Source organism: Habropoda laboriosa, unplaced genomic scaffold, assembly GCF_001263275.1.
Source record: "Habropoda laboriosa isolate 0110345459 unplaced genomic scaffold, ASM126327v1 scaffold334, whole genome shotgun sequence".
Taxonomy (NCBI): domain Eukaryota; kingdom Metazoa; phylum Arthropoda; class Insecta; order Hymenoptera; family Apidae; genus Habropoda; species Habropoda laboriosa.
Window position 1 is genome coordinate 96,458 of NW_017100493.1, and position 12,248 is coordinate 108,705.

The window sequence follows — 12,248 nt, forward strand, 5'->3', positions numbered from 1 at the left end:
GGAAATGTACTAATAGTTTTTAAAATTTAAGAAAGTAAAAAGTTAGTATTTTTTTATTGTTCGTGAATAATACAAATAGATTTGTCTTGGAAAATTGCCTATGAAGTTTAAAAATTTCTGACTGTAATGAAAAATAGCATGCCACTATAGACCGACAGCAACCGTTTCCGCGCCTCGAAAATCAGCACCTATTGTTCATGAAAAAGTAAGTGCAATAGCTTTATTCTATCGTGATTGGTTGATTAACAGCGAGACGTCACATTCTTTTCTACATCTTCCTCTTCTAGACTCCAAGGCCCGCCTGAAGCCTCAAGTTTAGGTTGCCGAATAATGCACTTCCAAGATAGAAGGATATTTATAAGATAACGGGAAGTACTTAGAAAATGAACAGTGAATCCTTTCATGGAGACAATTTATATAAAAAAAAATGGTGTGGTTCCGTTTAAAAAAAAGGGCAGTTACATTTTGCAAGTTGTTACGGGTGAATTCGCGCAGTTAATATTTAGAAAAAAACTTTTACTTCTTTCCTGCAACTCTAGATTGTTCCAATATAATGACTACACTACGCGGCTCGTGACAAACTTTTATCGATGACGACTTCTGGAATCTTCCTTTCTTGATCGATGGATCGATGTTGAGTTGTCAATTATTGAGAGTATTGTATTTAATGTTGCAATTCGTTCGGGCCTTATGTACTCTCCAAACTTGCTGGCGTAACCTGGTGAAACGGTCGGCAATGGATTCTAGATCTTTCGATCCTACTTGTAAAAAAAGTGCACCGATGCACATTCGAAAAAAAAATCGCACCATAGGATGACAGAGCTTGTTAAACAGTGCAATGTTTTCCTCTGCGATTTTTTTCTAAGTTCACTTGCTAGAATTACCCTGTATGTTTGCTTGACATTTACAAGTTTGTGCTAACACAATTCGCAAGTAGCGCGTGAACAGGGTTTTCTTTCACCGTACAGCCATACAATTCTTAAAGTAATTGACTAGGTTGGCTTTTTAAAAGTGCTTCATTATATTTTAATCTTTCAAGTGATTCGTTTGTAAATATTTTACAGTTGTGCGTAACAGTTTTTCTTAATTTTTAAGTAAAGATTAGTTAACAGTGTTTTAGATAAAGTTTCGTCTAACAAAAATCTTTATTCACTGGTGTAGCAATATTCACCTTCATCTATTTACCGCATTTACGTAAATTCTACTGTAAAATTATTTAGAGTTTTACCTTTACTTTCATACAAAATTCATAACGATCGATTCATTTTATTTTTAACTACTTAGATTTATTCTTTCGTTAATCGTATGCTTAAAACTTGTTACCGTTTCGTACACAGGGTGGGCCACTTAAAACAGGCAATCTAATTGTCTTATCTAGCTATGGTGCTGCGAGAAAATTTGTGTATATAATTTAAATGGTGTCAAAAGATGAATAAGATGGGAGAAAATTTTTGTTATAAATGTCATTTTTTCTGTTTTTTTTTTACATAAAGTTTTTTCTATTGTGTTGTAACAGTTATTGATGTGTATTTAAGCATGCATAATAATATAACCTTAAAATGATCTTGGACTCTAAAATTTTTAATGAAAAATTTTTAGTCACTGCCTTCTTCTCTTCGACTTATACGAGGTATGGTGCCGGCCATGTGTCGTTAGTTTGGAGTATCACTGTACTCCTGTGTCTTGACGTGCCTTATATTCGTTGGTGTAGAGAGGTTTGCTCGGTTACAGGGATATTTTTAAACATTAATAACTCAAAAACGGAACCTCAAACGCAATTTTGTTATTCTTCATTTCAATCTTACATCAGCTTCTAAAATCACCCCTTAAATTTTCTACCAATAGGTTTAACATAATAACTAAATACATAAAATGATTGAAAAAAAAAACAATATATTAATAATGAATGAATAAAGATGATATATAATATTATAGAAAAGTATCATTTATTTGAAGAAAATTAAAATTATTGTGTAAATTTTCAAAGACCAGTTGTAAGGAAATAGATCTTACATACATACTTTCTCTTAATATCAACGTATACATCAATAGATTAAAATACAAATCTGCAGTATCTATAATATACTAAATGGATGAACAAGTCTAACCATAAAACCGTTTCAATATTTTTGGTAAAAGTGTGGTTTCAAAATAGACGCATGAAGTGGAAGAGGACGAAAACAAGGTTAGGAAGTGAATCGGAAAAGCTTACTGTTTCTTAAGTTATTTCTTTAGTTGTAAACATTTTATACAATTTTATACAATTGTAAATAGTATATTACTTGAAATCACGTAGTCACAAAATGTGTGCAATCTCTCTACAAAGGCTGTTGTCCACTTAAGAGCGTAACATCAGACCAATATTGACATATGTATTTACCCCTTGTACGGAAATTGGGTCAATTTGTCCCAAAATCAAGTCACAAATTCTTTTTCTTCTGTTATTAAATGTATCATTTGGACTGAAACATTTTCATATCCTTAAATATCTAGTAAACATTAACAATCTTTACAAAAAAGAACAAAATTTGTACAATATTTAAATGGAAACCAATTCTATTTTTCATACACACTTATAGAATTTATGGATTAATTTGATCCAATATAGGTAGTAAGTAGCTTTGGTGATTATGATTTTGATGATCTTTTGCTAAGTTTCTCCTGTTGCATATTCTTTCGTCATTATAACGTTTACTGTTTTGTTTTTCGTAATATAACCATCTCGAATTTAGTTCGAGTCTTCTAAAGACTGGTATAACACGTTATTCTTTACATTCGAAACAGCTTCAAAATAATATTTCATTTTCTACAATGGCATGTTAACAAACAGTATGTATTTGCAACACTTATTTTTATTTCTAGTAGTACTTATAATTCGATAAATAACAAAATTTATAACGCACCGAAGATATTTTTGACGATGTGATTGATGTAAACAGAGTTTTTGCTATTGGACGCCCTTACAGCCAGGAGAGTGCGGGGACTATACCTCGGTCCCTCTCTGGAGGAGAGAACGGGTGGATTATCTGCAGGTCGCCTCCTGGAGAGGAGAATACAGGATGTCTCCCGTATGCCTGAGAATTGCCAAGAGAAGGCTGCCAGAATGTCTTTCCCTGGAATGGAGAGAACGACTGGACTATCCGTCGGTCGCCTTCCAGAGAGTAGAGTACACGGAACCACTCGGACGCATCATCACAATAATCGTAATTGAACATTGTAATTGTTAAAGCTTGTATTGAATGGCTAATTGTAATTACACCAGATCTGTAATATTCATCGTCGTAAAAATGAATAACCTTTTGTTTTTCTCACAGAATCCAAGATTCATATTTCCTAAACTGTATTCCTACCTATCATCCTATAATGTTGGCGCCCAACGTGGGGCCAATTTCTATGACTCCACGAGCTCTGATGTACAGGACTTTAACTCCGACGTCCACGATCCTACCATCTCCAAAGGCATTCCTACTCCATCACCCGTTCAGCTATCCACCATCCAATTTTCAAAATTAATAGACTCCATAAACACAAAACAATTCACTGAACAGGGCAGTTTCTTGAAATGTACCGCGTGTTTTGACCGAGTAGAGACTGGTGATCACGCTTCAATCGTAGTACCACCCTATCGCATCACACCTGCGAAGCGTGATCAACTTCGGAAGGAAATGCAGAAGATGTTAGTAGACGGCATCATAGAAGAATGTAAATCACCATGGGCTCCACTTATTCCGTATTGCCCCTGTAGCCCCTGAGGGGACAATGACAGAGATGGGAGCGATGAGGAGGAGGAAACGTCGGCGGGATCACATCGCGCTGTTGACAAAAGGACTTGAGGCTTCATTGGGAAGAGCCACCGCCGAACTTGATCGATTAGCAGTGCTTGCTGTCCTGATCCCCTCCCCTCAGGGGCCTCGGCCGACTTTTCTCATTGGCTGTGGTACGGGAAGAGGCGGTCCCGAGGTACCCGAGTCCCAAGAGCGTTGTGCTGTGGGGCCCCACACCGTAAAACCTTGGCGCTGCAACAACGTAGTGAAGTGGTACGTGGCGCCAAGGGAACTGGGGGCTTGTCTTAATCGGCTGGCTTGCGAGGATGACAACCTCTATAAAAAATCCTTAACCTTAAGCTATGGCGCGCGGTGACGGGGTACGCCTTGACGGATGCGTCAGGCGTGGCGGGTGAGCTCATCCGTCCCTAGCGGCCAAACTCCGGGATCCTGGCGCATCCGGTTTTATCTAGCCTTACCTGGGCAATGGGAACTCTACCCAGGCCGACATCTTTTCTCGCCGTACTCGTAGGACGAATTATGGACTGCAAAAAACTCAAAAACCAAACCTAGCGTAAGTGAAGATGAAGAGGCGGATATACGGAGACCAGATACCCCGGTACAGGGACATAGCAGAACAAGGTCGATGTCATCTATTACGGATGACACATTTGCAACACCCAGGAAGAAGAGGAAAGCTCTCGAGAGTGGTGTCGAGGGTGGGCCGACAGCTGGCAAGTGAGTGATAGAAGAAATTAAAAGTGAAAGAGACATGCTCGAATCTTTCTTGTTTAATGATGCCAATAAGGTAAATAAAAGTATCACTAAATTTGTGCTAGCCAAATGGGCTATTCTAGAATCTAAACTACAACAGGAGATTTTAGAAAGGGAGAAAGTAACAGCACTGTATAATGAATGTCTGAAAAGACAATCGAGTACATATGCGCAAGTGACGGCAACACCCACAAGGCCGATGACTCCCGCTGCTGGCGTGCCTGCTCGCGCCACTAGCAAAAAGCAGGAGAAAGGAAAAATCATTATTCTAAAACCCAAAGATGATAGTGATAACAGGACAAATGATGAGCTGAAAAAGCAAGTTACTAAAGTGATTGCAAGTAATAGAAAGAATCTGAAAATCAAACAAATACGGCAACTTAGAAATAAAGGAGTGCTGATTGAGGCGAATGGCAACGATGATATTAAAATAATAAAGGAGTCCAACTTGGACAAAATTGGGCTAAACGCAACAGAACCAAAGAAGATAGACCCGTCGGTAATCATCTACGACATGGAAAAAGAATGGAGGCCGGAGGAATTACTTGAAGATTTTTGCTCCAAGAATTTTGACAAGTTGGCTCCAACGGAAATCGACAAAATTAAAGGAGAGATTAAATTTACATATGTATGCCTTCAAAACTAGAAATGGTCGAGTGAATTGGATTGTCCAGCTGCCGGGTTCGGCTCTGGACAAAATTAATAATAGAAATAGAATCTTTATGCTGTGGAGAGCCTACAAATTCAAAGATTATTTGAACATTGTACGATATTTTAAATGCCATGCATACGGACATGTAGCAAAATATTGCTCGGTACCTTCGCAATTATGCGAAGGTTGTGGAAGTGCTGAGCACCTCAGAGAGAACTGTCCTAATAAAGATAGCCCCAAATGTCCTCTGTGTACTCGATACAAGAAAAAGGAGGTTGCACACAGTGTTAAGAGTAAGGCTTGCCCAGAATATTTACGACAGGTCGAGTTGTACAAAGAAAAGGTACAATGGACTTAGTCATTGCTCAAATTAAAGGCCAAACATCGTAACTCAGAAAAATATAGATATTTTATGTCTACAGGAGCCTTACTCCTATAAAGATCAAGTCACTGGTTACAGTGCTATGAATCTTAACACCTTATTCCCGAAAAAGGGTACACCGTGGGTTGCCGCGGTGGTGGATCGAAAGCTGGACGTTCTCTTAGTGACGTCATTGGAGACCGAGCACTTGATGGTTTTTCAAGTTTTGTATGGTGATTTTAGTTTTTCTATAATTAACGTTTATTGCCAGTTTTCTCAGGCAATCGATAGATTTATTTCCGATCTCGAGTCCTGTTTGGTTCGGTTGGATTCAAGAAGAGTTCTAATAGTCATGGATGCCAATGCCAAATCGACCTGATGGTTCTCGGATGAGACTGACGAGAATGGCAAAAAATTAGAAGACTTTATTATTGAACAGGATTTGATAATTGTAAACCGGCCGTCAGCAGTGACTACGTTTCTAAATCTGCGAGGAACATCTAACATCGATGTGACGCTCAGCTCCAGAGAGCTGAGCGCATACATTTGCTCTTGGAGTGTTATGGACTTGTCCGCGATTTCGGATCACAGTCTTATTACATTTCGGATTCGAGATCGAAGAAATACTGAGTGTATGGCCACGATAAACAGGCCTTTCAACGTTAAGCTCGCTAACTGGGATAAATTTAATACCACGATTGAAGCTAAGTTCACGACGCATGTTTTGGAAACATTTAAGGTAAATAATCCAGACAGAGCGGTTAAACGCTTTGGAAAGATCTTAGATGAAATTTGTACATCTTCCATACCGCGAAAGAAACTTGTCGGGAGGCCGGTCCCTTGGTGGACTGACACCCTGATACGGATGCGTCGTGATGTCCAGAGGAGCAGGAGGGCGTTGTCTAGGATGCGCAGACTGCAATTGCACGATATGGAAAGCTGTATTGAGCAGTATAGAGCAAGCAGAAATACATACGTCATGGAAATCAAGAAACAGAAGCGTCTGTCTTGGAGGAAGTTTGTCAGCGAAGAGGGCAACCGTGAACCCTGGGGCATGGTACACAAGATGATAAGACATAAATACCAAAACCCATGTAGTATTGGTACCTTACTATTGCCTGATGGATCTATGACTTGTTCGTGGATAGAATCAGTTAAGGCATTGTGCGCAAAATTTGCACCTGGCGATAGCACAGAATTGGAAATTGAAGAACATAGAAATATTAGGATGCTAAATAGTGAGTACCGGAACTCTAATTTGGAACCGGACATCTCGGTGGCCGAGATTAGTAATGCTATCAAGAGAACCAAGAAGAAGAAAGCCTCGGGACTCGACGGTTTCCCTCCGGAAGTCGTCAAGAATTTGTGGGTAACCAAACCAGAGGTACTGCTCTCCGTATTTAATATGTGCCTTAGAGCGAATATAATACCCACTATGTGGAAGAAAGCTAGAATTACCCCTTGGTGTAAGAGTTCATATGCCGGCGAGTGGGCGAATGAAAATGGGAGAAATCTCTTCTGGGCGAGCTAGTCGGACTAGTTCGATTTCTTCTGTTGCAGATAAGAGCGACAGTGCGCAGCGTACTCCTTTGAAGAAGCGGAGAAAGAATTCTAGCGAAGAAAATAAGATAATTGAAACAGTTATGGAAAACAAAGCTCTGAATGTTAGAAAGGAGCGAACTAAATTAGAAGAGTATCTTTTTAATGGGGCAGACAAAGTAAATAAAATGGCAATTAAATTTATTCTGGAAAAATGGAGTATTTTAGAAGGAAAACTTCAGAATGAAATTTTGAAAAATGAAAAACTTAAGATCACATGCCTGATGGCTTCACGAAATTACGCACAGGTTACGTCCAGTGCTGAACATTCACGTACCGGCCAACCTGCAAGAGAAAGAGCCTCAAGTTTAGCTAGAAAGGATAATGAGGTGCTGTTAGTCAGACTAGAAAAGGAAGAGGATAGCAGAAATAACGATGATATAAAAAGCGATATAGTTAAGAAATTAAGTAGTGTAAGAACAAAGCTAAAGGTACGAAGTATTAGGCAAATGAGAAGGAAAGGTGTTGTAATAGAAGTACATAAGTGATAAATCAGATGTAGAACTTATAAAACAAACCAAATTGTTATATACAACGTTGAAAAGGACTATAAAGAAGAAGATTTAAAAGAAGATTTTATAAACAAAAATTTTGATGTTAGTGAGAAGGAATTAACAGAATTGAAACAGAATGCAATTTTTAGACGTTTTATAGTTTTAAAGGAAAAGAAGGTAAGTTGAACTGGATAGTTCAGATTCCTGGCCGCTTTTTTGGCAGCCTAGTGGACCGAGGGCGTATATACTATACATGTAGTAGCGCGTGTATAGAATAAGGGAGTATCTGAATATAATGAGATGTTTTAAATGCCACGCATTTGGCCATATAGCAAAGTTTTGTAATGCACCGCATCAGCTTTGAGAGATTTGTGGCAGTAAGGAGCACGATAGGAACGACTGCCCTAATAAGGAAAGACCACAGTGCATAAATTGTATCCGAATAAGAAGGAAGGATACCCAACACGAAGTCAGAAATAAAAACTGCTTGGAGTACCAACGACATTTGGATATCTATGAAAGCAAGATAGAATGGACCTAAAGCGCGAGCAGGGCCATCAATGCAGCGTTTAAAGACATAAAAGTAAGAGGAATGAAGGGTTGGTCAACACAGGTTGAATGTTCCAATTGGTCCATCATACCTGGAGTACGACGTATTAACTGTTAGATTTATCAGTCAGTTAGATATAACAAAAATTAATCTAAAGCCTTACTAGGAAGTATATATTACTTTTGTATACGTTCGGAGAAATCCGTTTAGCTTTACCACCTCTGTTTAGTTAAGATCTAAATGTTTATGATACGTGACAAAAGGCCCTTCGGTCTCAAGCGGGGTCGTAGGCAATATTAGGGCGTTGTGTAGGAACATTCTCAGTCTGTATACAGTGCTCTTACCATCAAGTAGAAAAGCGAACCTTCCTTGTGTCTAATAAAAGTTTATAGTTTAAAATAAGGATTATTAATTATTTAACAATCAGTAACTCCCATACTCCAATATTAACAACACGTTGAATGTTCCAATTTCCTATCAACTAACCGACATTCTGCTCCGTGCGAGGACACAAGCGTAAGCCGTAACAAGCTTTAAAAACTTGTACGATTTCGTGTACAAAAGTTAGGAAATTTGTTTAAAATACTAAACATTGGAATCTAACACACGTGCAGCATTAGCAGTACTTCTAGACCCTAGGTTCAAAAATATTAACTTCCAAGATGCGAGAGCTTGTGACACGTTAGGTAATCCAGAAACTGAAAGAATTATTGAAGCAAGATAATTCAAACCATAACAGTGAATCAGAAGCACAGGGAACTACTAAGACTGAGTATGATTTCTGGAAATATAAAGAATTGATCATAAATTAGAAGAGAAAACAAAATTAATAACAAAGGTGATGAATTCTCAATGTATTTGTCTTCTCCTATTCCCTCGTTAAAGTCATCACCACTAAAGGAATAGGAAGTTATGAAACTAATGTTTCTATCATTGTATAATCAGACTCAAATGTTTTTAGTGGTTGTTGCTTCTTCAGTTTCTTTTGGGAGGTTATTTTTGAAGACGGAAACACAATCACCAAAGACAGAAATCGACATTCGATCAAAAATTTGTAAAAGTTACTGTTTTTGGGAAATAATACGAAAACTTCATTTTTTTATCTGTGTACGAATAAGTTCCTTCTGTTCCCTTCTCCTCCTCCTCCTCCTCTGTTTTACTTCTTCGTCCATTCCCAAAGTTGTTTATAAAATATATGTAATACATATTAAATAAAAAATATATTTATTATCAGCTTCGCGGGACTTTTTCTACACCTTTTCTAAAGTATTCTTTTCGACATCCTTAATAAAGTATATTTCGCAATAAAATACATATACACCGGATTAACAATAACGCCGTCTACCTTAAATATTTCCATGATTTGTAATAATATGGAAAAATGTTATATGCAAAACTTGAGTAGAAGAGTAGAAGAGATTTCAAGGTCACCTCTATTTTTTTAAATAGGATGCTATATTTTTTTTATCACCGTGTGATAGCCAGTGTTGTGATGATTTTAGCATGTTATCATTAAAGGTCAATATTAATGAGAAAGAACATTGTATTCGATGTGATTCGATAGAAGCGGATATCAAGACTTTTGTGTTAGAAAAGTCCAAAAAGCGAAGGCTTGAGTGGGCCATGTGCAGTCTTCTGCTGCGTTTCCCCCTCCTAGGGATAGTTCTGCCTCAAGGCTAAGAAAGGCCATATTGTCAAGGGGGTCCTCTTGACTAGGTTTTTCAGAAAAGATAGAATTGTATGAGCACTCGTACAGTATAATTCGAAATACAAGCATTCACTTTGTTTAACCGCCCACGTTTATATCTTATTCAACCGCTCACCCCCGTTATCCTGACGGGTTTTCTCTTACATTTGTTTCGAGATCGAGTAAGTGTCGATACTTTCGATACGTATGTAATTGTCAATTTATCCTTTACTGCGTGCCATTAATTCGTAACTCTCAGCCAGACATGTGATTTTCAACTTTTGATGCCGCGGCGACGATCGATCGACACAACTGTCAACGCAAATTATTCTGCGTCCTATATGCTGCGGCGGTAGTAGGTAAACGTCTTAACACTACAGTATCACAACAATATCATTCAGTTGTTCAACCAGCATTGATACGAACCAACTCTATTAATTTTTATCCATCACCGTACGAATAGCACACAATCAGTGTGCAATCGTCGCCTGATCGACAAAACATTTATGTGAAAAATCTCGCGGCTGTCGAGGTGATACGGAGAAGTGTCGATGCTGGGGCTGTTATGAATAGGTGAACGCATTTATATTTAACACGTTGAGTGCGGAGCCGATTTCGTTCTGCTTTCCGTTCAGACGGCATACAGCGGCGATCACTTCGCAAGGTGTTTGGTTATAGAGTATAAACAGAAGATAACAAATGCGCTCACACGGCATTCAGATGAAGAAATACCAATCCGGGTCGATAGAAGAAGTGTTCATAAATTTCAAAAAAAAGAAGGAGACGTGCATAAAGTCCGAAGATATTGTTCTGAATATTATAACAATAATGCAAACACATTCGGGCGCAATACAGACAGAAAGTTAACCAAACAGGTCGTCACATTTTATAATACGTGTAAAACCAAACCACATCTTTACTTAAAATGTTTTAATAAACTCCATTAAAATTATAACATTTATGTTTTAACCTTGATACTGCCGGTCCCACGGACCGACGCCACCCAAACGAAAAGTTCACTGTCAGTCCCCACGGACTGACGCCGCGCTTAAGGTGTTAAACTACATATAACAACGTGAATATGACGACATTGATTTATAGTCCACCCAACGAGTTGAGTCAGTAGAGGTAAATAAATATTCACGTGCTAAACACGTGATAGATGCAAGAGACAGAGCTATTGGCTGGCGAACGATAGTTCAAGAGCGGATTTACATGGGTCATTGCTTCGACTTCTCGAGTTTAGTGTTACAGTATCTGAAGGTTGTTAATACGCTCCTGTCCCAATCACGTGCGTTTGTTTACCTTTGCTGATTCGACTTGTTGGACGAACTGTAATGCTGTTCATGTGTTACTCATCAAGTAGGCGATAACTCGTCGCTGTCACGAACGCGGCATATGCGGTTCGAAATGCAGTGCCTTGTGTGCTAGCGTCGTCAGTGCGTGTCGATCGGTCATCTCAAAAGTCAATGTTGTTGTTGTATGGTAGACTATCACATCTGTGCGCATGCCTGGCTCAGATTACGAATCGGTGACACGCGCATGCCCTATTTTGATTTTCGTATGGCAGTGAACGTGTTAATACTTACTTTTAATATCTGTATTGCAATTATAAATAAAATTGTTTTTCATCTTTGAACTTAATAAAAAATTTAATACTAAAAACGTCTACGCACATTTCTTAACATTAACTACTGGTAAAAATTACATATCAAAGCCTATCTCTTTTCATTTTTTCTCCAGAACAACTAATTTGTCCTGTGTACTTTGTACAAAACGTTTATGTTTTTCTTTATTGGTATTCGCATTTCTCACTTTAATTATTTTATTCCTGTTTATTACTTTAGGGTAAACATCTTTTGTCCATGTTTTTCCATGAGAAAAGCCAATATGTTGTCTTTCTGGTGCAACATATGTAGCTAAATAAAAACATTAATTACGTTAACATAAAGTAATTGAAGCATTTGCTTTACAATTTTATAATAGTTTTATATGATACCTTTCAATAATCTGCCACACATGAGATAATTATTCATTGTTTCTGCAGCTATTTTGACAACACTTGGGTACATAAACTCCACATATCCATAGCCACAACATCTACCAGTCTAAAAAAGTTTTACAGTATATTAGACATGTACCATGCGCTTGTATTACATATTTGTCTGATGTTTTACAAATTTTAGAATAAGAATAGGATACAAATTGTTCAACTTCGATTCTGATGTTTCTATGCAATACCATAAATATTTGCAGAATGTTAGGTGTAAATATTGAAACTTTAATAAATATAAATAAAAAAATTGCAGGTCTTGCTAAATGCACAATATGTACATACTTAGATATAAACTTTTAACAAACATTGAG

At 37.8% G+C, this 12,248-nt stretch overlaps 1 protein-coding gene across 1 annotated transcript in view; it reads right to left on the reverse strand.

Annotated features, from left to right (window-relative positions):
* Positions 1 to 11,609: 11,609 nt before the first annotated feature.
* LOC108576076 (MKI67 FHA domain-interacting nucleolar phosphoprotein-like) overlaps positions 11,610 to 12,248 on the reverse strand; it is a 2,563-nt gene continuing 1,924 nt past the window's right edge. Inside the window, exons 2-3 of the mRNA XM_017938997.1 lie at positions 11,881 to 11,989; positions 11,610 to 11,800 (exon numbers count right to left, since the gene is read on the reverse strand). Coding sequence (XP_017794486.1) covers positions 11,610 to 11,800; positions 11,881 to 11,989 — 300 coding nt within the window. The remainder of the gene's footprint in view (positions 11,801 to 11,880; positions 11,990 to 12,248) is intronic.